The sequence below is a fragment of the Hypomesus nipponensis genome, chromosome 2 (assembly GCF_054491055.1).
Source record: "Hypomesus nipponensis isolate SF chromosome 2, ASM5449105v1, whole genome shotgun sequence".
Taxonomy (NCBI): domain Eukaryota; kingdom Metazoa; phylum Chordata; class Actinopteri; order Osmeriformes; family Osmeridae; genus Hypomesus; species Hypomesus nipponensis.
In genome coordinates this window covers 364,020-390,344 of record NC_140362.1, presented here as the reverse complement: position 1 = coordinate 390,344, position 26,325 = coordinate 364,020, and the positions used below count along the sequence as shown (strand labels likewise).

General features: G+C 47.8%; 1 protein-coding gene and 2 long non-coding RNA genes across 3 annotated transcripts; 2 read left to right on the top strand and 1 right to left on the bottom strand.

Annotated features, from left to right (window-relative positions):
- Nucleotides 1–41: 41 nt before the first annotated feature.
- On the top strand, nucleotides 42–1,189 carry LOC146300296 (uncharacterized). The gene is made up of 2 exons (XR_014764444.1): nucleotides 42–244; nucleotides 775–1,189. It is a non-coding gene; the product is annotated as an uncharacterized LOC146300296 (long non-coding RNA).
- A 176-nt stretch (nucleotides 1,190–1,365) lies between these two features.
- On the bottom strand, nucleotides 1,366–24,990 carry adcy3a (adenylate cyclase 3a). The gene is made up of 20 exons (XM_084702154.1): nucleotides 22,721–24,990; nucleotides 20,498–20,647; nucleotides 18,116–18,246; nucleotides 17,843–17,954; nucleotides 17,607–17,734; nucleotides 17,052–17,210; nucleotides 16,759–16,924; nucleotides 16,484–16,603; nucleotides 15,913–16,055; nucleotides 15,587–15,748; nucleotides 15,383–15,470; nucleotides 10,396–10,512; nucleotides 9,984–10,243; nucleotides 9,827–9,908; nucleotides 9,428–9,586; nucleotides 8,402–8,548; nucleotides 8,176–8,289; nucleotides 6,639–6,765; nucleotides 6,428–6,552; nucleotides 1,366–3,981 (listed from the first exon to the last, which is right to left on the bottom strand). The coding sequence occupies exons 1-20, from the start codon at nucleotides 23,393–23,395 to the stop codon at nucleotides 3,799–3,801; spliced, it is 3,348 nt and encodes a 1,115-aa protein (XP_084558280.1). The 5' UTR covers nucleotides 23,396–24,990; the 3' UTR covers nucleotides 1,366–3,798.
- On the top strand, nucleotides 10,650–16,042 carry LOC146300295 (uncharacterized). The gene is made up of 3 exons (XR_014764382.1): nucleotides 10,650–11,314; nucleotides 15,285–15,493; nucleotides 15,681–16,042. It is a non-coding gene; the product is annotated as an uncharacterized LOC146300295 (long non-coding RNA).
- Nucleotides 24,991–26,325: the final 1,335 nt, after the last annotated feature.

The following is a 26,325-nucleotide window of genomic DNA, read 5'->3' as shown; positions in this document are numbered from 1 at the left end:
GGATATTCCGACATGACTTTGCGTCAGGGTAGTAGAAAGTGCGGTAGGTGGCGCACCTGCTCTTGATTACAGAGATGTTGCATTATGTTGAAACAGCCTAAGGATTACTCAGGTAGGCTACGCGTTAAAACATAACGATTACTTAAGTAATTACGATTACTTTCGAAAATCCAAGATGGCCAACGGATTGTCAAAAACGCCGCTGGCGCAAGAATATCTTGCTAATACGTCCGTCAAGACCATGGTAAAGTTGGCTTTAAGTTCGATATTCAACAGATATTCGGACGCCCAGTATGTGTTATTTTAACCGGTGTTTAGCACCGCTACGACTGGCCGCTTAGCTTTTGGCTGCCTAAACAACGCGTATGTTTAGGGACCATCAACAAATTACAAATCTCAAAAGTCAATTGCTTTTCAACAACATGAACTAGGAGCGTCAAAATAATGTTAAACTGTTGAAGATGTATGCATTCATGATGCACAGCCTTTATTTTGTCGTCGTCCCCCACCCCCACTATGAATGGGATTATTAATGGTCTGGAAAATGTGCACCCAGAGGCAGCCTTCATTGTTGTTGGTGATTTTAACAGAGCCAGCATGAAGAAAGTCCTGCCCAAATACTATCAGCACATTGACTTCTTCACACTTGGAGAGCAGACCCTCGACCAGTGTTATACACCATTCAAGGGCAGTTACAAACCCCTCCCCCGCCCTGCTTTTGGGAAGGCTGATCACACCTCCATTCTTCTCCTCCCTGCATATGATGAAAAACAGGTCAGACCGGTTGAGAGGTAAGTTCACCTATGGAGTGACGAGAGTGTGGCGACCCTCCAGGACTGCTTTGACACCACTGACTGGCTGATGTTCAAGGAGGCAGCAGATGGGGACATTAACCAATACACAGACACCGTTTCCAGCTAATGCATCAATGACATCATCCCCAAGAAGGTTGTCTGGTCTTTCTCTAAACAGAAGCCCTGGGTTGATGCCGCGGTCCGGGTAGAGATCCCCAGTAGAGATTTATGTCTAACAATGCCCCAGAACAGCATAATATACGATTTTGTTCATTGGTTTGGTTAATCCATATTTCTTCAGTTTCATATTTCTTTACAATCCAGACCAACCTGTCCACTTGAGTGGAAAAACGATTTGAAAAAATGTGTGAATAAATAAATAATGTTCAACTTCATTTTTGTATGCCTAAAGAGTTTTGACATCCTAACTAAAGTTGTCATCATGGAGATCAACATCCTAACTAAGGTTGGGTTAAGTGGTCTTCATGCATGCATGAAAGGGTAACAAACACTTTTTCAAAAAGTCTTTGTGGAATTTCACACATTTCAAAGTCATGGATCAAAAAGACAATTTAAAATGTCATTTGTTTTTATTAATCAACTCACTTTAAAATGACAGGTATTTTAAATAAAATACATTAAGGGTAACCAATTACTCAACACCACAGTTACAGACTATTTAAAAGTGCCTTTTTACTCTCCAAGCCTGAGATTCTTTAGAAATAGAAATAGCGAAGGCCCACATTTTGGCCACAATGACCTCGGTCATTCCTTCAGCATTGGCACTTTCACATCTGGGTAAGAAACGAAATGTGTCCCTGACATCTGCAATAAATTAAATTATTAAACCTTTTAACCACTTAACCTGTATGTACAACTTACACTTTCACCTGTTAGTTCCCCCATCCACTCTCTTTAAATATAATTGAAACAAACACAGTCATTATTTATAAAAATATGAATTAAAGGGACAGGAATGTTGTTACTGCACAAGGGGTGTTGGACAGGGTGTTGTAGAAGAATAAACTATTTTGCACTTTCATCCAGTATAAGAAAGATACTGGTGGAAAACCACCATCAAAGCACTTCTGCTCCTGCTATCCTGTCTACCATGGAGTACATTCATACAAACATGGGTTCGAGGTGGGGGCTGGAGGGTAGAGGTGGGGGCTGGAGGGTAAAGGTGGAGGTGGGGGCTGGAGGGTAGAGGTGGGGGCTGGAGGGTAGAGGTGGGAGCTGGAAGATGGAGGTGGGGGCTGGAGGGTAAAGGTGGAGGTGGGGGCTGGAGGGTAGAGGTGGGGATGGGAGCTGGAGGTTAGAGGTGGGGGCTGATCAAAACCCAGGGAGGAGTAATACTGACCCCAGGATGACAAGAAGCTGGTAGGGTGGAGGCTGGTAAGGTGGGAGGCTGGGAGGGTGGATGCTGGGAGGGTGGGAGGCTGGGAGGGTGGATGCTGGGAGGGTGGGAGGCTGGGAGGGTGGATGCTGGGAGGGTGGGAGGCTGGGAGGGTGGATGCTGGGAGGGTGGGAGGCTGGGAGGGTGGATGCTGGGAGGGTGGAGGCCTGCTGGTCAGAGCCAGACAGCCAGGCCTTGCAGGGCTGAAACATGTCTCATCCATTTCCTCCAGGCAGCGCAGATGATCCCAGTACAGCCCAGTTCTGCCTTCAGATGCAGTTTGGTAACATGGGACAAGGTACTAAAAATCAGGCATTTAGTCCAAAAGCCAGAACACGTTTGGTTTGATTGTGTTATGTTGACAGCATGACAACGTTTCACCCTCTATAGTTTTTCTCGGAAGGCGATTGTGAGCATCTGAATTTGAGAGTTTGTTACATCTTGAAGTGTGTGTTTACAGTAGTGTGTGTTTACGGTGGCATTTTAACTTTTCTTTAAAATGATTCTAAATTTCGGGTTGAAAAGGCAAAGTATAAAGGATAGTCTTTTAGAAAAAGAACATTCCCTTTGTCCCACAATGCTTTGTGGATCAAAAAGACAGTGTTGGTATGCTTTAACATCAATTAATACTTCATGTAAAAACATAAGTGTTTATCTGATTGTGTGCATCTGTGTGTGTGTGTATATATATATATGGTTCTAGGTGTATTTGTGTGTGTGTATAGATGTATGGTTCTGTGTGTATCTGTGTATAGATATATGGTTCTATGTGTATCTGTGTGTGCATAGATGTATGGTGCCTGTGTGTGTCCAGGCAGATAAGGAGTGTGTGTGTGTGAGTGTGTGTGTGTGAGGCTAAGTGAGCGTGTGTGGCGTGTGCGCCTGTGTGAGTCTGCCAGATCAGGAGTATGTGCCACATGTGCGTATGTGAGAGGGTGTGTATGTGAGAGGGGATAAGGAGTGTGTGTGAGAGAGATCAGGAATGTGTGTGTGTGTGTGTGTGTGTGTGTGTGTGAGAGATCAGGAGTGTGTGTGTGTGTGTGAGAGAGATCAGGAGTGTGTGTGTGTGTGTGTGTGTGAGAGAGAGAGATCAGGAGTGTGTGTGTGTGAGAGAGAGAGAGAGATCAGGAGTGTGTGTGTGTGTGAGAGAGAGATCAGGAGTGTGTGTGTGTGTGTGTGAGAGAGAGATCAGGAGTGTGTGTGTGTGTGTGTGTGAGAGAGAGATCAGGAGTGTGTGTGTGTGTGTGTGAGAGAGAGATCAGGAGTGTGTGTGTGTGTGTGTGTGTGTGAGAGAGAGATCAGGAGTGTGTGTGTGTGTGTGAGAGAGAGATCAGGAGTGTGTGTGTGTGTGTGTGTGTGTGTGTGAGAGAGATCAGGAGTGTGTGTGTGTGTGTGTGTGAGAGAGATCAGGTGTGTGTGTGTGTGTGTGAGAGAGAGATCAGGAGTGTGTGTGTGTGTGTGTGTGTGTGTGTGTGTGTGTGTGAGAGAGAGATCAGGAGTGTGTGTGTGTGTGTGTGTGTGTGTGTGTGTGTGTGTGTGTGTGTGTGTGTGTGAGAGAGAGATCAGGAGTGTGTGTGTGTGTGTGTGTGTGTGTGTGTGTGAGAGAGATCAGGAGTTGTCCACCACCTGGTGAGGGAGGGTGACGGAGGAGCCGTTGATGAAGGAGCCGTGTTTGTCCCGCCCCTTCAGGAAGTAGGTGAGCAGCTCTCCCTTCCCCTTCACAAACACCGGCCCCCGCCGCACGAAACGGAAGCCGTACCCCTTAAGAATGATGTAGCAATCCTCCACCACCTAGGGGCAGCAAAGACAGCTGTATTGATGCTTCATAATGTGTGACTGTGTGTGTGTATATGTTGTTTGTGTGTGAGCCAGGTTCTCCAACACCAGGGGCCTGTACTACGAATCAAGATCAACATGCTCTGGATTACTTTCAGTTACCCGGCTACGCGAAGCCTAACAATTGCAGTCACGATAAGTGGTACTACGACGGCGGTTATCAACTCTCTAACTCAACCCAGATCTTTCCAATCTAGAGACGTGCGCGTTCACATAAAGGGGCGGTGTTTGAACCGTATGTCCAATCGCAAACATGGACGAAACAAGAGCCGCATATTTCACGGAGGAGGAGCAGACAATCTTACAAACTTTGTCTACTCCTCCTGCGTGAAATATTGTAATACAAGCATATCAGGAATACAGACATAATACAGGCAAATTTCAACAAAGTCGCTGCTGCCAAGCTGGAAAAAAAAAAACATACCTCCCCGAGCCTAGGGCCTCCACTTCAAGGCCAAGACAAAGACACAAGGTATAAGCAAAAAACCACAGTAGTCAAATGGACACCTTCAACTTTCTCCAAGTGTGCCTTGCAAAGGGACAATGTTCTTCATTTGTTTCAGGAGCAGACAGTGTGAGGGCCCTGTATAAAAGAACCCTGGAGCTCTATTATAAGGTTTTTTATAAAAAAAAACAAGGCTGGAGACAGAAAAACTGGAATATGAGAAGAGATCGTACATGACTGAACGACACTAAACTTAGTTACACTGACATATTTTTCCTGTTCCTAGGGGAGGGAGAACACATGAGGATGTATTTGTTAAACTTTTGTCTACGTTTTGATATTTTTATACCTTTTTGTGGCTTTTTTGTTGTGCCTTTTGAATCTTTTGTGGGGGTTTTCACCACTTCTCTCAATGTCCTATTTATTATTTTTGAAAAATGCTATAAAAGTGAATGAAACATCAAAAATCAATGAAAGTAGTGAAATGATCATTTATGTATCACTTGTGAAGAGCTTTGTACAGATACCCATTGTTCTTTTTGGTTTGAAAGGTTTTGGTTGAAAGAAACCCCAATTTTTGATATGGAAATGATTAGAAAATGGGTCAAAGCAACCCAAGGACAAAAGGGTTAAGGGGAGACACAGTGAATAGGGATAACATACAACATGAAACCTCCCAAGTTGATAACTAATAGTAGGTCAAATAATGTTTTCATTACTAGTTTCCTGTAAATGTAGGCCTATGTTTAAATGAGCAAATGATGACGTTGTAAAATATGATATTATTTGCATACATTTCCAGAACAGAAATCAGAACATTGAGTGAAAAACCTCCTTTCATTTTGTCAACATATTAGGAGTCCAAAGTTTTTACAAAGGGCACTTTGGATATATATTTTTCATCATAAAATCCGTTCAAAATTGCGTGGCAGACCGTGTTCTTGCTCAGGTTCTCCGGATCACCCACACTATAAAACTAGCTACCCATAGCGAAATAACGAAACGCTATGCATTCAGTCTGTGGGACTGAGTGCATAGCTTCAATGCGTCGCATTGGCAACATACGGCTCAAGAAGCTGGCAATATACGTAATTCCCTCTGCTAAGAATCTATATCTTTCAGAAAGATACTCATGAGGGAATGCAAAAGGGTTTTGTCGGTCTCTAAATGTTCTGGCTCTTCTGAACGCACCTCTCACTACAGCATCAGCGCACCAAGCTGCACAGGATCTACTATGAACGGTGACGACATTATCGTCAAGAATTAGTTAATGGGCGGGGTTTTCATACCGGTTGATCTCTGATCTCCAACTTATCCTGCTCCCGACCAGGTTAGCCGTTCAGCATATGTTACCATGGTGATCTACCCCGGTAACAAGTAATCCACCGTCGTAGTACAGAAAACCCTGGGTTGAACCTGAAGTTACCTCGCTAACGCCAAATCTTGATTCGTAGTACAGGCCCCAGTACTCCCAGATTTGCTAATCCAATTGAAGCCTCTCTCTAATGTTGGGGAACCAGGGTTAGGGATAACCCTATAGTGGAGTGGTTAGGGATAACCCTATAACCCTATAGTGGAGTGGTTAGGGATAACCCTATAACCCTAACCCTGATGTTGGGGGACCATGGTTAGGCTTAACCCTATAACCCTATAGTCGAGTGGAGGAGAGGGGAGGGAGACACAGGAGAGGAGTGGTTAGGGTTAACCCTATAACCCTATAGTGGAGTGGTTAGGGATAACCCTATAACCCTAACCCTGGCTGATATGTCACCAGACAAGTTTGTCTTAATGCTGTTGTTATTGTAATGATGTAGGAGTTCTTCTCTGCAAGCTCTGCTTCTTCCTCAACCAACAACACCGCACCCCCCCTCTCCTCCACCCCTGTCTCCCTCTCCTCCTGTCTGTCCCATGCTTCTAGTCCTCAGTATGTAAGCCAGCTCTAGTTTCTCTCCTCACCTGGATGTTCCCCATCACCCCAGTAGACTCCATCCTGCTCGCCACGTTCACAGTGTTGCCCCAGATGTCGTAGTGAGGCTTCCGTGCTCCAATCACCCCCGCCAGCACCGCCCCCTTATTCAGACCTGGCAGGGGGTTCACAACACATCAAACTGTACTCACATACACACACAATCACACACCACTAATCCCAGTGCGGCTCAGTCCTCACCTATACGTAGCATGAAGTTGTTGAAGGACTGGTAGTTGATGTTCATCAGGGTGATCTTCATGGCCAAGGCAAAGTCTGCCAGGTCTGCCAGGTGCTGCCAGCGCTCACGCTCACACAGCTCCTCCTTCTGGTCACAGCAGGAACTGCACTCAACACCCTTGTGTCTTCACCATCATCATCACCAATCCCACTATAACCTCTAAATCATGTCCTCATCCTTCCAGCCCACTCAATGACCTCTAGATGACTTCTGCCTGACCTGAAGGAGAACTGTGGATGTTCTGTTTAGGAACTCTGGATACTTTGATTGGTTGAGATGCGGTTCTAAATAAAGGGATCATCCTCATCAGCTGGGCATCTCATGTTAGTAACCCCTGTTAGTAGATTTGACATGTTTACGTTCTTTTAGACCACGCTTTGATCCAAACATACTTATATCTAGACAGTACAGCAGAAAACCATTAGAAGGGCAGATATCTACAGTATGTTGGGGTCAGCATCAAGGAGGTGTGTATTTATCATCAAAGTACAGTTGGCTGGTCCTCACTGACCCTGCGCAGGCTTAAACTAGTAAACATTGATTCATACCATGGTCTGGGTGAATACTCTAATTTGATTGGCTACAGGGGTGTCCATTATCAGGTGATATATGGACACCAACTAAGTAGTTCCAGCAAAACTGTCTGTTCACCATTCTAAATTATTGCGCTGGCTACATAGTATTAGCCTGTACAAAGTGTCTGAAATAAGTAACCATAACAACAGGACACAGTCAAAGCCTCCATTTACAATGTTGAAAGAGTTTAACAAGCTAAAATGTACATCAATGAGTGACTTCAATATTTCTTTTAACCTGTTTGAAAAATGTTACTATTCTGAATATTCTGTGTCAGTGTCACATAATCGCTCATCTCACATCCCACTCGCTATTCACCTCGCTAGTCAATCTACAGTACTTCTTCGATTAAATGCCATCCTCAAATAAATGCTGCACCAAAAATGAACATTGTGTAATAAACGCCGCCCTCGATTAAACACCACACCAACAAAACAAAAAAAAACTGTTACTTAATTGGTTAAATTAAAACAGTATTTATCACACAAGTAAATCACAAGTGTGATTTCGCGAATTCGCCTTTCATCACTAGGCTTTGTGTTTGACCTCCTTGTCTATTCTTTGTTTGTCTATGGCCACACTGCAGCTACAATTCACTAAATTTATCTTACTAATTAAACGTGGCCTTCGAATAAACGCAAATCGTTGGCAAGTGACCATGTTATAAGCGGGATAATGCCCTTCGAGGTATACAATATCATCCGCTGCGCGTCAGACGGTTCACGCCTCCGCATCGTCCATTATTGGATGATATTGTACACCTCATCGGGCATTATCCCTAACTTGATTTATAAGATCATGTACATTTGTCTTGTCTGAAACACTGTTCAACCTGTTGCGGTTTAATAAATATTAAATATCTCACACACGCAAATCATGAATAAAGACATGAGCGACTGTATTCCAGGACGTATCCTGTACCTTCAGACCCGCGTATCCATAGCTGGCATCTGGGGTGACGCCAGAGGCAGCCATGTAGGTGCTGCCGATGGTCTTGATCTTGGTGATGCAACGGAACTGAGACTCGTCCAGGAGCTAAGAGGACCAGAGGTTAAAGGTCACGTCTTAGTTAAAAACATTACAAATCACTTCCTGTTCCTGCTAGAGCGAAGCTACTGTCTCTAGGGACGACAACATCACTGCTTACGCTGTCAAAGTCGGAGATGATCTCGTTGAGGAAGCGGAGGCACTCGATGCCCCCGTTGTTGATGCTCTCCTCCGTGTAGAAGTCTGAGAAGTTGGGGATGGAGGCAAACATCACCCCGATCTCGTCGTACGACTGGCTGTACAGCTCCTGGAGGGATCATTAGGAGGGGAGTGAGGAGACTGCTGGGGGGGGTACAGCTTAGAGTATCTGAATTCAGATCAAGGGTTGCAGGGTTTAAATGCCTCCTATCTACACTGCAATCTCAGTCTCAATGAATACATTATTATTATAAATATCACGTTCAGTGAATTTCTTTGTTTTTGTTTTGTTGAAATAAATATAAAATCTTACAGCTCAGAGCTCCAGTAACCTCCCTCATCCCTCCCCCTGCATGTCCTCATCCCTCCCCCTGCATGTCCTCATCCCTCCCCCTGCATGTCCACATCCCTCATCCATCCCCCTGCATGTCCACATGCCTCCCCCTGCATGTCCACATCCCTCCCCCTGCATGTCCTCATCCCTCCCCCTGCATGTCCTCATCCCTCCCCCTGCATGTCCACATTTTAGTTAGAGGGTCTATAAAGAGAGTAGAGTTAGATAGTGTATACAGATAGAGGAAAAAGGTAGTGTATACAGATAGAATAGAGATAGTGTATGCAGTGTATACAGAGAGAGGAGATACAGTGTATACAGAGAGAGGAGATACAGTGTATACAGAGAGAGGAGATACAGTGTATACAGAGAGAGGAGATACAGTGTATACAGAGAGAGGAGATACAGTGTATACAGAGAGAGGAGATACAGTGTATACAGAGAGAGGAGATACAGTGTATACAGAGAGAGGAGATACAGTGTATACAGAGAGAGGAGATACAGTGTATACAGAGAGAGGAGATACAGTGTATACAGAGAGAGGAGATACAGTGTATACAGAGAGAGGAGATACAGTGTATACAGAGAGAGGAGATACAGTGTATACAGAGAGAGGAGATACAGTGTATACAGAGAGAGGAGAGCCCCGCCCACCTCGTCCCTCTTCTTGGAACCGAGGAAGTGTTTGGCCACGTGTTCCGGCAGCATGTTGGTGACCAGAGCCTCGTTCCAGCGCCGCATCTCATACACCTTCTCCTTCTGCTCGTGAACCTCGATCTTCCACAGGAACAGCGTGCGAGCCAGCTTCTCCACCTGAAGGGGAGAAAAATGCCAGAAGCACAGTGAGCTCGTACACAGACTCACCCTGCTGAGGACCCACCCTGATGAGGACCCACCCTGATGAGGACTCACCCTGATGAGGACCCACCCTGATGAGGACCCACCCTGATGAGGACTCACCCTGATGAGGACCCACCCTGATGAGGACCCACCCTGATGAGGACCCACCCTGATGAGGACTCACCCTGATGAGGACCCATCCTGCTGACTTACGTGGCGAGAGAAGTAGTAGAGGCTGGCCATCATGACGAGGATCATGGAGGTGGTGGAGTACCTGGAGGGCACCTGCCCCGACCTGACAGAACACAGGCTCGTCTGAGTGGGAGGAAACCACACCTGCACCAACACTGCCATCCCATAATACACTCACCGGTAGTCCTGGAAACGGGCCATGTCGTAGCGGTCGAAGATGTCCCTCCAGCTGTAGATGTTGACGATGCCAGTCGTCACGGTGATGAGGAGCATGAGTGTGAGCTTGACCATGTGACTGACCTGGACCAGCATGGTGGTCGCCATGAGTGCCAGCACAGACATGTAGCTGTAGTATTTTGGGTTCTGAACGCAACCATCTGCATCTGACAAGATGGTCGCCGAAGAGACAGTGGCGTTCCCCGGAGACACGCAGCTCAGCTGTGGGGGAGGGGAGGAAAGACAGGGAGCGACAAGAGGGAGAAGGAAGGGAGGGATGACTCCGAAAAGCAGAGACATCACTAACATATTTAGTGACGAACATAACACCTTTACCACCACCCCACTATGGTAATACGGCTACAGCTTCTCACCATGTCCACAATGTCGGCCATGGTGAGAATGAAGATGGCGGCCATGGCCCAGGTATTCCTGGCCCAGCGTGTGTGGTCCATCCAGGTGGAGAAACACACCAGCTTCTTAGGGAACACCTGAGGTAAACAACATCTGAGGTAAACAACACCTGAGGTAAACAACATCTGAGGTAAACAACATCTGAGGTAAACAACACCTGAGGTAAACAACATCTGAGGTAAACAACAGCCTCATTCACCTCAAAACCCACAATCCTTCTTAATAACACCATGATGGGGTAGCCAGCGAGGGAGAGACAGAGAGGGAGAGACAGAGGCAGTGGCGTAACTATAGGGAGTGCAGGGAGTGCAGCTGCACTAGGGCCCATGGCGAAAGGGGGCCCGTCCTCGATCTCAAGTGAGAACTCTACCTGAAGAACTGACTGGGCCCCTCGCTCCGCGTAAATCACAGAAAGGTTAACACATGATCCAGTCCGATCAATTCACAAACATTTCTCAATTATGGTGTCAGTTATTCTCACCTGCCCAATAAACATTTTAACAATAGTCAGTTTTAACAACAGCAAATAGCCTAATTCATTTTGCCTCATTTGCCTTTTGGTGAATGAAACAAATCTCGTTTTTATTAAGTAATATTGTCTGGGTAATATGTTGTCAACGCCCACCCACACGTTGTGATCGTTTGCCATCCTGTTGTGTTGCATTGCCTTGTGTATTGAGTAATTGCGGTTAAGCTACCCCGTGCCCTTCATTCAAAAACACAAAAGTGGCTGCAGGAAGCGGCACGAACGCAAAGAGCAGGATGAAAGGGTGGCAACGCTGGCAAAATTATCTTCATTTGGATTTGTGGCGAGGTGTTCAAGAGGACGCTATGTCTGACCCCCAGCCCAACAGCAATGCGTGAAACTCAGCCACCAGGGTAGGCTAACATTTACTGTCTGGTATAGCTTATTGAATGCATTAAGACATGGCTATTAAACGTCATTAAATGCACATATAGGCACAAGGCAGCAGCCAGGTTAGATATTGAAAACAATGTGCAGGATTTTGTTGGAAAATAGCTAACGCTAGATAGGCTAATCACTCATGGTGGCTAATCAATCAATTCACAATGTATATTGTAATAAGCAGTGTTGGGAAAGTTCACTTTCTACATGAACTAGTTCAGTTCATAATTCAAAATGTTGAACTAAGTTTAATTCTCCAAATTAGTTAGTTCAGTTCTTTTTTTCAATATGTGGCTGCCGTCTGCAATACCGCTCTCTGCCTCTACGCAATTCGGCGTTCTCACAGTCACACTTGCCATGCATAGACAGTAGAAGAAAGAAAGAAATAAAGAACGCAGCGATTGACAGGTTGGGTAACCCTATACACAAGACTGTTAACTGTGTGTTTTTAGCCTGGAAGTCGCTAGAAATCTGGCACCTTATTAAACAAAATTAAAAAGAGTAAACGCGCCATTCACAGACACCAGAATGAATGCGTCCACTGCAAAGTATCGTTCACCAGGCAGTAATACAGTAGGCTACGTTCAGTTCACGTTCACCAAAATTATGAGCAAGTTCATGAACGTGTTCAGACGCAACACTGATAAGTACATTTCCATGCGCCTCGCTAAGATCAACACACAATAATTTCGCCCGACGATAGGTCGGTTAAGGGGCCCGTTGGTGAGATCTGCACTCGGGCCCGCCAAGTCATTGTTACGCCGCTGGACAGAGGGAGGTAAGAGAGTTCCATTCAAGAGAAGCAACCACAACAAAAATTTACCTAGCTCCTACAAATCTTTAAAAAATTGACCAAAAAGTGAAACAGAGAACGTAAATAACTCTAAACATATAAATAATAGAAAGGGCTTAACTTTCTCCCATATAGTACTGGTATAAAAAGATACCCATCTCAAAATAAGAAGAGAAACTACTTCCAGCAGAGAACAACTTTCAAATGTCAACAACCAACCCATCACCAGCTAGTAACTGGACAAACAGTGGCAAACCTAACCCAAAAAATCCTGTCACAGGAGTCAAGAAGACAAACAGAAACTTGGTAAAGTGAAAAGGTCTTTCTTGGTCAACATATAACAAGCAATTGAACAAGGAAATAAGCAAAAGTTTACATTGTTGCTAGTTTTGACAGTTGGCTAGCTAGAGAATCACAAACAATACCTGATTACCATGACAACCAACAATGCAGGTAGCAGTACACAGCACAGCCCAGGAGCTAGCTTAGAGATAAAATACCCTACAAAAAGTCTAAATGCTAGGAAAAAGCAAAAAGAAAAGACTTTACATGACCATCCCCACTCTCTCTTTGTTGACCACGTCCAGCAAAATAATAGAAGGACCAATAACAATATTATATTCTACACTGGATGTTTTAAAGCCTGGAAGATAATGTTATGTATGCACTAGCAACGTGTACTAAAAGAGGGCATTGGAAGAGGTGGCAGTCTCACAATACGTGAAGATGAGAACCTGGCCACTGACAACCCAGTATTGAAAATGACATACTACACTAAGGGTACAGTCCTCCTACAGGGAACCATGCACAAGAGGCCACACAACAGACCTTCAACCCTCCTACCCCCCCACTCCAGAGGAGCAAGGTCCAGAGGTGGTTCTCCTGATGGACTCCAACGGAAAGTACATTGACACCAACAAACTCTTTCCTCGACAAAGTGTACTATATAAACGCTGTAGAAACACAGGTCAAGCCTTGCAGCTGCTCAACCATCACACCCTTGGGAACCAACAACACATCCTGATCCATACTGGTACAAATGAGCTTAACTCCCTTCGCCACGGCATGGCTACAGTGAATTTCTTGACTCATTGTCACGAGGACTCATTGTCATATCAACACTGCTACCCCGCACCGACACCCCCCCACACGTGATCCACGACATCAACACAGATCAGCAGAGGATGTGCAGCCCTTCCAAACATCTACCTCACACACCACCAGACCATCGGCACCTGGGACCTCTATGATGGACTGCATCTCCACAGGGAGGGAGTAAAGATATTCGCTAAGACCTTAAAAGACGTTGCCTTGGGTCGCAGTCCAGGAACCCCCCCTCTCGGCCCTAGAAGAGGAGGGCCACTATGGACCGCTCCCACTATGGAATAGTCTAGATGGAGTAGTAAATAATAGTGGGAGAGAATTAATACATCTTTGTCGCACCTCAAGCCTGTTCTTCCTAAATGGAAGAATCAGAGGGGACTATTTTTTTTTTTAACCTTTATTTAACCAGGAAAGTCCCATTGAGATTAAGAACCTCTTTTTCAAGGGAGTCCTGGCCAAGAGGCAGCAACAATTTACATGATCAATCACCATAATACACTCACAAGACACAAATTAAAATTAAAATTAAAAAAGCTGTTATCAAATAAAATCAGAAAAAACTGTTTTCAATTAAAATAATAAAAACAGTTCCAAGTAAATTAAAAATCATAAAAAACAACTACAAGTAGAAGAGGTGTTCTGAAATGCTCTCAGCTTAGATTTAAAAGCGTTCAAAGAAATCAATTCAGTTAGTTTAAAATCTTTTTGCAGCCAATTCCATGTGGTGGGAGCAGAATGGATGAAAGACCTTTTTCCTAATTCTGTGCGCGCAAATGGAACTGACAGAAGCATCTGATTGTTTGAACGCAGATTGTGGGAAGCAACACTTTTCTGTGTGATTAAGTTACAAATATAGGAGGGAAGTAGCCCTAACATGGCCTTATAAATAAAAGTACACCAGTGTCCCAGCCTTCTGGTGGACAAAGAGGGCCAACCCACTCGAGAATACAAGTCACAGTGATGGGTCAGGGCTCCACAATTAGTAATGAACCTCAGCGAAGCATGATAAACAGCATCAATCTTACATAGACAATTAGCTGAGGCATTCATATAAATCAAGTCTCCATAATCTAAACTGGATAAAAACGTTGCAGTGACAAGCAGCTTTTTGACCTCAAAAGAAAAACAAAATTTGTTCCTGTAGAAGAAACCCAATTTGAGTTTCAGTTTCTTCACAAGATTATCAATATGGGGTTTGAAGGAAAGGGAATCATCAATCAACACACCAAGATATTTGTACATACGAACCACCTCTATGACATTTCCCTCAAGAGTGGACACTATATCTTACTGTAACATGCATTTATCTGTTACTTTTCTACAGTCCCCAACTTACTATGTTAAAATGTCCATCCAATATGGACTGCTTTGGCAATACTGCTCAACCCAAACTGTCATGCCAATAAAGCATTCTGAACTTCTGACAGAGGGAGAGACAGAGAGGGAGGGAGCGTTTAGGGAATCTGGCTAGTCATCTGATTTCGAGCCAAATTATGTTGTGTCCTTGGGCAAGGCACTTCACCCTACTTGCCTCGGGGGAATGTCACTATACTGGAAGTCGCTCTGGATCGCTCTGTTAAATGACTATATGTAAATGTAATGTGCTGACGTGTATGTTCGTCCATTATGTTCATGAACTTCAAAAGCCTTGAGGCATGAGAAAGATAGCGAGCATTACAAGCTAGGGGCACAGTACCGATCAATACTTGTACAACGGCTGCATCAATCAATACTTGTACATAACAGCTGCATCAATCAATACTACAATACATTGCTGTTGTCAATACATTGAACATTTCCATGAAGTGCCTGGGCTCTTGTGTTTCAGGATAGCAAGCCCTTCATCAACACCACATGACATTAAGGCACGTTACACTTCCACTCTGCTGCACACGGCACAACATGGTTGTTCCACAGCTGTTTGATGGCATTGCCGTAAGCTGCCAAGGCAGAATTCAACAGACCCTGTGATGTGCATTTCAGGTCATGTTTCTTTGTCAATAGACGACTGGCTGACTTCTGCTCTCTGATTGGTTGTTCTTAAGGAAGAAGAGGAGGGAGAGGAAATGGATGGATGAGAGGCGGAGAGGGGGAGACAGACAGGGGGAGACAAGAAAGGGGACGGAGAAGGGAGAGCTCTCACCCGAGGGAAGATGGCCGCCAGGGAGCAGATGGTGAGGATGAGCAGCAGGATCTCTCCCACTGCCAGGGTGAGATAGTTGGCTATCAACCTATCAGGAGACAGAAGAGAGAGGTGAGAATGGAACATGTGCAAACAGAGAGAGAGGGAGAGAGAGAAGGAGACAGAGAGGGGGAGAAAGGGAGGCTGAGAGAAAGAGCAGCTCACTGTGGGTCTATGAGGGCCTCCATGACAGCGGTGAAGAGCAGCACCACACAGGAGCAGCTGAAGGCCGCGCCGCTCTGCTTCTCCTTCTCCACAGAATACCTGGTCTCCAGCTCTGGGTCCACGAAGCGCAACGACAGAGGATTGGTGTGTTTCCCCTTCAGACTGACGGAGGGAGGGAGGGAGAAAGAGAGAAACAGAGGGAGAAAGAGAGGAACAGAGGGATAAATGATTGAAAAAGAGAGAAAAGGGGAAATATGTTGCTGGTCCTCTAATGAGATTCACATACACACACACACTCAGACACACACGCTCACACACACACTCACGCCTGGATGGTTTCTCTTTCCAGCAGAGCCTCGTTGAGCAGCTTGTTGAGCTCCTGCTCATTCTCCTGGGCATCGATGACGCGCTCTGCAAGGTCCCTCAGCCTTAGCCTCCGCCGGGGGTTAGGGAAGGATGGGTTTACCACCTGGGGGGGGGGGGAGGGAGAGAGAGAAACAGAGAAAGGGAGGGGAGGGAGAGACACAGAGAGACAGAGAAAGGGAGGGGAGGGAGAGACAAAGAGACAGAGAAAGGGAGGGGAGGGAGAGACACAGAGAGACAGAGAAAGGGAGGGGAGGGAGAGACACAGAGAGACAGAGAAAGGGAGGGGAGGGAGAGACACAGAGAGACAGAGAAAGGGAGGGGAGGGAGAGACACAGAGAGACAGAGAAAGGGAGGGGAGGGAGAGACACAGAGAGACAGAGAAAGGGAGGGGAGGGAGAGACACAGAGAGACAGAGAAAGGGAGGGGAGGGAGAGAGAAAAAGTGAGTATGGCACAGGCGTAGGCAGCAGTATTTGACAATGCCACAGGTGTACTGGACACTGTGTGTGTGTGTGCATGTGTGTGTGTGTACCCGTGTGTCCAGGTCCTCTGGTTCCTCAGGTGTGGTGCAGGCTGTGTTCACACTCCCGTTACACTCCCTGGTGTTGATCAGCAACGGAGAGTTCCCATTGGATGAGGTCACAGACAGCTTCTGAAAGGAGGAGGGACAAGAGCTGTGAGGTCATGCATCAGGTGTGTGAGTATGTGTGTGTGTGAGTGTGTGTATGTTGTGTATTTATGTGTGTGAGTGTGTGAGTGAGTGAGTGTGTGTGCGTGTGTGTGTGTGTGTGCATGTGCTCCTCTCACCACTCCGTTGATAGCATTCCGCCCCATGGGGTCCTTGGGGACGACCACCAGATAGGTCTGGATTCCTCGCTCCTTCAGGTAGTCACACCTTTCCCCCCCATCCCCCGGCTCCACCTCAAACTCCCCCTGCAGACACTGCATGGTGCTCTCTGAGATGTGCACCCGCCTGGGGGGAAGAGAGGCGGGGAGATCTGGATGTTAAACCTGCCATCTTTCCAGGAGCTAACTAGGCTAGCTAACTAGGCTAGCTAACCCTGGTCTCCAGGGGTGGTGGCTGGTCGGCAATGTCTCACCCTGGAACCCCTCCAGCCTCCATCTTGTTGGCAACAGTGACGTCGGTGGACCAGACGTCGTACTGCCACCGCTTCTGCCCCAGCACACCCCCCAGCACGGTGCCGCTGTGGACCCCCACGCGCATGTCCACCTGCGTCTGGGTCTTCTCACGCACATACCTGGGGACACACACCTGTCACACCACACAACACTACCTCCCCCCTCCTAACACCTGTCACACCACACAACACTACCTCACTCCCCCCTCCTCCCTCCCTCCTCCCCCTCCTCCCCCTCCTCCCTCCCTCCTCCCCCCTCCCCCCTCATCCTCCCCCCTCATCCTCCCCCCCCCCTCCTCCCTCCCCCCTCCCTCCTCCTCCCCCTCCCTCCCCCCTCCCTTCCCCCTCCCCCCTCCTCCCTCATCCTCCCCCCTCCTCCCCTCCCCCCTCCTCCCCTCCCCCCTCCCTTCCCCCTCCCCCCTCCTCCCTCATCCTCCTCCCCTCCCCCCTCCCCCCTTCCCCCCTCCCCCCTCCTCCCCTCCCCCCTCCTCCCCTCCCCCCTCCCCCCTCTCTTACGAGATGGCGTCCACCATGGCCAGTCCCATCATGATGGAGCAGGCGGCGTGGTCGGCACGGTAATCAGGCAGGCCACAGATGCAGTAGTAACAGTCTCCCAGGATCTTGATCCTCAGCTGGTGGTGTTTCTACAGACACACACACACACACAAGTACGCATGTACTGTATGTCAGTGTGTGAGTGTGTGTGACTGTGTGTGTGTGAGTGTGTGTGTGAGTGTGTGTGTATGACTCACGGCGGCCAGCTTGTCGAAGCGAGCAAACAGCTCGTTGAGTAGCTTGACCAGCTCCTGGGCGCTGCAGGAGGAGGAGAGCTGGGTGAAGCCCACGATGTCTGCAAACAGGATGCTGAGGAGAGGACACATGTTAGCCAGGATGCTCCTCCTGCCCCTCCTCCTCATGCCCCACCTGGTGCCCCCCACCTGGTGCCCCCCACCTGGTGCCCCCCACCTGGTGCCCCCCACCTGGTGCCCCCCACCTGGTGCCCCCCACCTGGTGCCCCCCACTACCTGACGTTCTGGTGGCGGTACATGTACATGGTGTTGAACTGCTGCATCTCCTTCTGACTGGCCTCCTTCTTCATGTCCTGCAGCATCTCGTCTGCGATGTGCTTGGGCAGGATGGACAACAGCAGGCGCTCCTGGGGGGAGGGGGGAGTAGGATGAATGGATCCAGACTTAAAAACCCAGGCCTAGCTACAGAGCCTGCCTCAAACTGCCTCCACCCAGGCCTAGCTACAGAACCTGCCTCAAACTGCCTCCACCCAGGCCTAGCTACAGAGCCTGAATCTAAGTGATCCAACACCAGCAATATAAACTTGAACTTGTCAAGCCAACAAAGGCTTAAATACACACAAACCACATACACACACTACATGCACACACCACATACACAGATACACGTACACACTACATACACACACACCACATACACAGATACACGTACACATACACTCTGACGCATACTAATGAAGACACATGAATGTGTATTCCATTCACACACACTCCCAGTGAGAAGAGGTTAAACACAACAGAGAGAGAGAAACAGACAATGAGAGAGAGACAGAGAATGCGAGAGAGGGAGAATGTGAGAGACAGAGAATGAGAGAGAGGGAGAATAAAAGAGAGGGAGAATGAGAGAGAGGGAGAATGAGAGAGAGGGAGAATGAGAGAGAGGGAGAATGAGAGAGAGGGAGAATGAGAGAGAGGGAGAATGAGAGAGAGGGAGAATGAGAGAGAGGGAGAATGAGAGAGGAGAAAAACCTACCTGCTGTATTTTAGCAGCAAAGTGTATATCAGCCTGTCATGGCCTCAGAGACAGCCACCACAAGAACAATGTATAATGTGGCAAACATTTCATGTTTTCATTTTGGTTTTCATATTTTGTTTAAATTTTATTGTAATTTTTATAATTTTTTTATTATTTGATTATTACCATTATTATTATCATTATATAACCTGGTATATGTGCGTATGTATGTGTATGTATGGGTATATATGTATGTATATATACATGTGGGTGTATGTACACGTGTGTATGCATATGTATATAGGTGTGTGTGTATCTATTTACTTATTTATGTATTTATTTCTACCGATTATTTGGCAACATTAATAATATACCAACTTGAATAATAATAACATGGATACAAGTTGTACACCTGTGTGGTGTAGCTACACGTATGTTAAACTGCCGTGTGTCTCTCTGTATGTGAGTGTATGAAATACAAGTATATCTAAGGCCATGATTTACATTGTTGAATATTTCTGTAATTCTACCGTTGCTTTGACAATATGAACAATCGTTGTTTTCATGCCAATAAAGCCCTTTGAACTGAACTGAAACTGAATGAGAGAGAGGGAGAGACAGAGAATGAGAGAGAGAGACAGAGAGAGAATGACAGAGAAAACTGGATGGGCGAGTCAGCACTGTGATTACAGCTGACATCGTCTCAGGATATTGGTCACCATGGTAACCTGCAGCGACCGGAGGCTTCTTGATTGGCCAGATGCCCTCTTCTCCCAGAAGCCTCTACTTCTCCATTAGTATTCTGGGACTTCCTCCCCTCATGGTCTTATCAGAATCTCTACCTCTCTCTCCCTTTCTCTCTAACTCTCTCTCTCTCTGTCTCTCTGTATCTCTCTCTCTCCTCTCTCTCTGTGTGTCTCTCTCTACCTCTCTCTCTGTGTGACTCTCTCATTCTCTCTCTGCCTCTCTGTATGTCTCTCTCTTTGTCTCTCTCTCTCTGTCTCTCTCCCCCTTTCTCTATCTACAATCCCCTGGCCACAGGAGAGACTGCAGAGGGGAGTGATACCACAAACACACACACACACACACTTAAAGGCATACATAAACTGTCCACATGTGACTGTTGGTATGTATACCTGACTACTACACACACTGCTGACAACTACACACACTGCTGCCTACTACACACACTGCTGCCTACCACACACTGCTGCCCACCACACACACTGCTGACTACTACACACACTGCTGCCTACTACACACTGCTGCCTACCACACACTGCTGCCTACCACACACACTGCTGACTACCACACACACTGCTGCCTACTACACACACTGCTGCCTACCACACACACTGCTGCCTACCACACACACTGCTGCCTACCACACACTGCTGCCTACCACACACACTGCTGCCTACCACACACACTGCTGCCTACCACACACACTGCTGACTATCCCTTTCTTCTCCTCTCTCTTTACCAGCCGCATTATGACCTTCCAGTACTTCCTCTGTCTCGGTGCGTCCCCCCAACCTTCCTTCCTTCCCTCCACCCTTCCCTCCCTCCCTCCACCCTTTCCTCCCTCCACCCTTCCCTCCCTCCATCTCTGTCCCCAACCCCCCCCCCCCTCCGTCTCTCACCTGCTGCTGGCTCTGCTCCTCCAGGTTGAGCTTTACTTCCAGGGACTGGCGAGCCTCCAGGAAGGCCTTGCGGTGCTTGCGGTCGGCCATGTAGTAAGACATGACTCCCACAGTGATGGAGCACATGTAGATCACCAGGTTAGCCAGGAGCTGCTCAAAACACACACACATATAAACACATACACACACACGTACACACACATGTACACACACACGTGTATACACACGTACACACTCACCCACACACACATACACACACACTCATGTCATGGGGGAGCTGAAGCAGGGTACTGTTGTCTGAACTTTCTTGATCGTCCGTGTCAAAGCTAGAGTCCCCTGGCCCGCTACCTATAGTATCCCCTGGCCTGGCAGCTATGGTGTCCTGGCCTGGCAGCTATAGTGTCCTGGCCTGGCAGCTATAGTGTCCTGGCCTGGCAGCTATGGTGTCCTGGCCTGGCAGCTATAGTGTCCCCTGGCAGCTATGGTGTCCTGGCCTGGCAGCTATAGTGTCCCCTGGCAGCTATAGCGTCCCCTGGTTTGGCAACTATAGTGTCCCCTGGGAGCTATAGTGTCCTGGCCTGGCAGCTATAGTGTCCCCTGGCCTGGCAGCTATAGTGTCCTGGCCTGGCAGCTATAGTGTCCCCTGGCCTGGCAACTATAGTGTCCCCTGACAGCTATAGTGTCCCCTGGCCTGGCAACTATAGTGTTCCCTGACAGCTATAGTGTCCCCTGGCCTGGTAGCTATAGTGTCCTGGCCTGGCAACTATAGTGTCCTGGCCTGGCAAATATAGTGTCCCCTGGCAGATATAGTGTCCCCTGGCAGCTATAGTGTCCTGGCCTGGCAGCTATAGTGTCCTGGCCTGGCAGCTATAGTGTCCCCTGGCAGCTATAGTGTCCTGGCCTGGCAGCTATAGTGTCCTGGCCTGGCAGCTATAGTGTCCTGGCCTGGCAGCTATAGTGTCCTGGCCTGGCAGCTATAGTGTCCTGGCCTGGCAGCTATAGTGTCCTGGCCTGGCAGCTATAGTTTCCTGGCCTGGCAGCTATAGTGTCCCCTGGCCTGGCAGCTATAGTGTCCCCTGGCAGCTATAGTGTCCCCTGGCAGCTATAGTTTCCTGGCCTGGCAGCTATAGTGTCCTGGCCTGGCAGCTATAGTTTCCTGGCCTGGCAGCTATAGTGTCCCCTGGCCTGGCAGCTATAGTGTCCCCTGGCAGATATAGTGTCCCCTGGCAGATATAGTGTCCCCTGGCAGCTATAGTTTCCTGGCCTGGCAGCTATAGTGTCCCCTGGCCTGGCAGCTATAGTGCCCTGGCCTGGCAGCTATAGTGTCCCCTGGCAGCTATAGTGTCCCCTGGCAGCTATAGTGTCCTGGCCTGGCAGCTATAGTTTCCTGGCCTGGCAGCTATAGTGTCCCCTGGCAGCTATAGTGTCCCCTGGCAGATATAGTGTCCCCTGGCAGCTATAGTGTCCTGGCCTGGCAGCTATAGTTTCCTGGCCTGGCAGCTATAGTGTCCCCTGGCCTGGCAGCTATAGTGTCCCCTGGCCTGGCAGCTATAGTGTCCCTGGCAGCTATAGTGTCCCCTGGCAGCTATAGTGTCCCCTGGCAGCTATAGTGTCCTGGCCTGGCAGCTATAGTGTCCCTTGGCCTGGCAGCTATAGTGTCCCCTGGCCTGGCAGCTATAGTGTCCTGGTCAGACGATAATGTGCCAATATGATAGAGAAACAAGAGAACATGGAGAACAGAGGACAGGGAGGTAGAGAGCAATAACTCTGGCAACATCTAAGAGGCCTGTCTGGGTCAGGACACTTCAAACCTCTGTTTTCCACTCTGCTGTTTCATAAATACAGACATGCAGCAGAAGGATCAATATGGTTGTTTCATGGCGGAGACTGCAGCAGGGACAGAGCACGTGCTCAGCCACACCTCCATGTGATCAGCACAGCTGCTCTGGGAAATCAGCCCACACTTCCTGGATGGCTAGTTATGACATGTTAAGGGACGGTCATGTGATTTACTTCCTCTAAAGCAGTAAACAAGGAAGAGCTAGCATGCTGCACCTCTGGCTCCCATAGGTGTAATTCAGCAGGTGAGTAACTAACCCTAACTCACCAGGAACTACTCCCCCGTCTCCCCACCTCACCCGTCTCCCCTCCTCACCTGTCTCCCCCGTCTCCCCCCTCCTTACTTGTCTCCCCTCCCCACCTGTCTCCCTTCCCCCTCCTCACCTGTCTCCCCAGCGCCCCCCCCTGGATGTGATCCTGCTGCTGCTGTGCGATGGTGACCCCCAGTACCAGGGTGTGAATGCTGCAGGTCACGGCAGTGATCAGCACGATGGGTGTGAGTCTGAGTGGCAGCGTGAGGAAGCAGGAGAAGCTGAAGAAGGCCTGCCAGCCCACCGTGTCGCTGGCCTGGTGGCAGCGGCCGTAGTTCAGTCCCAGGTAGCAAAACACCTGCGCAGCAATCAGCACCCACAGGGCGTAGGGAACCACCCTGCGCGTCACCCGGCCTGGCAGAAGGCCCAAGCGACACAGCACGTAGAGCAGGATGTCGGACGCCAGCCCCACTGACGCCACCGCCACTGACGCCATCTTGTCACCGGTGTACACCACGGCACACATCACGATGATGTAGCAGTCGAAGAGCGCGGCGAACACCACCAGCACCAGCAGGGTCTCATGACGCTGACGCCGGAAGTATGTCTGGTACAGGTTCTCCAGAGACTCGGGGGCAAAGGTGAGGCGCATAAAACGAGGAAGGCAGAGGCAGCAGCCAGAGCTGCGGACCGTTACCTCGTGCGTCCGGCCCACCGCCTGGCCCGGGTCGGACGGCAGTGTCACCGAGCAGTCGGCAGAATACTCTGCTGAGTACTCCGGCTCTGAGAAGGCCCGGTTGCGAGGCATGGTGAACACAAACTTGGGGCTTGTAAACAACACCAACTCTGTTTAAGGTGACCTTTACGATGGAGGAGCAAAATAACCTTCAGAGCCTGTTTTGTAACATCCCCCTGTTTGTAACCTCACCCTAACTGTAACCGTGCCGACAGTCAGGCCCTGTTGTGTGAGGACCAGTCACTCCTACATGCTGGTTTTGTGTGACTGGTCATTTTGGTTCTGGGCCATAACGATGCCTCTCCTGGAGGAACAGAACACACACAAGCTTCAAAACACCTATAACCCTAACACCTCCCTTCACAGTGTCTATCAAGTACTCAGGGTACAAATGTGTCTATCAAGTACTCAGGGTACAAATGTGTCTATCAAGTACTCAGGGTACAAATGTGTCTATCAAGTACTCAGGGTACAAATGGTGGTTGATGCGGTTCCTTCAGAAGCACCTGTCCAGGTATAAGGGCCGTAATGCCAACATAGTCCCTGAATTGAGCTCACGTGCCACATGAATGTCCTTGTTTCCTTTAAAAAAAACCTTGGTGTTTATTTCCTATCTCCGTTCTCGGTCCACTGCAGTCGGCGCCATCGTTCACGTGGGGTTTCCATGGCGAAAAGTAACATAAAAAAAACACCGGGAAGGTGGAATGCAGAAGGGGCACTGCAGTGGGCAAAGCCCCTTCCATCCAACCTTCAAAACTAGATATAATACAATCTCACACGCGGCTCCGGTCCCAATAGTGCAACTTCTTGATGACCAGCGGAAAAGGAAAAAACGAACCCAAATGCTGACATGTAGCCTAGGCTGGGGCTTGACTGTCTATATGAAAAGACGGCATGTAGTTCATTACAAATGTGTCCCTTGAGTAGATAGCGTCTGTGTTTTAAGAGGATAATATCCCCGGAGCTCTACGCTGGAGTGCTGCTCATTTCATAGAGCGCGTCCAGGAAACAGGCTACATGTTGCGCTCTAAACAACACTCTACTGAACAAGAAAATTGATTTCTAAAATAACACAAAAAACATCCAAAGGGAATCCTCCATTTAAATTGCACAAGCCTGGTGTGTTCTCGCCCCGAGTATGAGTGTAAAGACTATTTTAAATGCTTGGCATAGCTTAACGATAAGAAGAGTCCCTTTAAACATAGGCCTCGGTGTAAAATCGGTTTGGCTAAATTACAGTTTAAGAGGAATATGAAGGCTTGGTTTGATATATCCACCAAACCCGATCGACTGGCGAAAAAGGCTCCATTTCACACATGTTGTTAATTTCACACATGACTGACAAAAATAGCCAAAGAAACGTGATCTTTCAGTCTGTCATCTTCCGATGACTAGATGTTTGGGATCTGTGAGTCTCCTCTCTAACGACTCTGAGCCGAGGGTTAGTGCCAGATGCTGTGAAAATCATCCGCATATTGTTGCATCCGCTTACCGAGCCATGAAAAAACGAACACTTTAGGTCCCCTTTAGATAGTTGTCGTCTCAGTGGGGATTAATGTCTCTTTCGATCATGAAATCAGCACCCGGCCGGCATCTTGGTATCATATAAAACCCTGTACAAGCCTCATCGACACATTAAGTGGCTGTAACGCCGAATACTGCCTTGATCTTCAACAGCCTTCCGTAGAAAACGCGGAACAACACTGCTCTCTTACTGGCTACTATGACACTCTCTCCCCCCGTTAAGCCCGCCCCCATGCACAAACGAGAGCTCTCTGTCACCAAAAGAAGGGACAAACTTTGAGATCAGAGATAGACATTTTGCAAAGTAGCCTGTATTTTTAAATTATGCTGACCAAAATGTTGGCGTATGAATATGACTTTTCATCATTTCAAGTCATATCAAATAGTTTGAAAGTGTTAAAACATATTTATAGACTTGTTCAAATATTGATCTGAATTGCCATGGGCAAGGGCAGCCTTGATCAGCCAGCAATATCAGCCTTTATCTGGCTCACAAAATGAGAGAGAGACAGAGAGAGAGACAGAGAGAGAGACAGAGACAGACAGAGAGAGACAGAGAGAGAGACAGAGACAGACAGAGAGAGAGACAGAGAGAGAGACAGACAGAGAGAGAGACAGAGAGAGAGAGAGAGAGAGAGAGAGAGACAGAGAGAGAGAGACAGAGAGACAGAGTAAGACAGAGAGCGAGAGAGACAGACAGAGAGAGAGAGACAGAGTAAGACAGAGAGACAGACAGAGAGAGAGAGACAGAGTAAGACAGAGAGCGTGAGAGACAGACAGAGAGAGAGAGACAGAGTAAGACAGAGAGAGACAGAGAGAGAGACTGGACCAGGTCAGTGTGGGGGAGGTACTGTAATCACTAGCGGACTGGACCTGTCTGACACCGGCTGTCATTGACGCTGCCATAAGGTCTGTATAGATCCTTCCACTGACACCCTATATTGATTCTCTGATCAATATCCAGACAGCAGGAAATAATTTATCAACATCTAGCTTGTAGGGTTCTGTGGCCTCAATCAACCAATCACATCCCCTCTCCCCTCACCAGAAATCACATGAGTCCATCCTTTGAGGCTAATGTGCTCACATGGTTTCCCCATTTTCATACACACACACTCACCACACACTCTCACACACACACACACACACATATATATATATATATATATAAATATATAAACAACACACACACACACAGTTTGTCTTCCTCCTTTGATGTGTAATTCCGTCACAAAGGCCTGCGAACCAAAGGCCATGGTAGTGTTCATGTCGCTTTGGAAGAAGAGCTACAGGTGACACTCCAGCAGTTATTGTTCATTACTACCTTAGTCCTGTGGAGAAAAGAGAGACCAGCCAACATGTTCATTATTACCTTAGTCCTGTGGAGAAAAGAGAGACCAGCCAACATGTTCATTATGACCTTAGTCCTGTGGAGAAAAGAGAGACCAGCCAACATGTTCATTATTACCTTAGTCCTG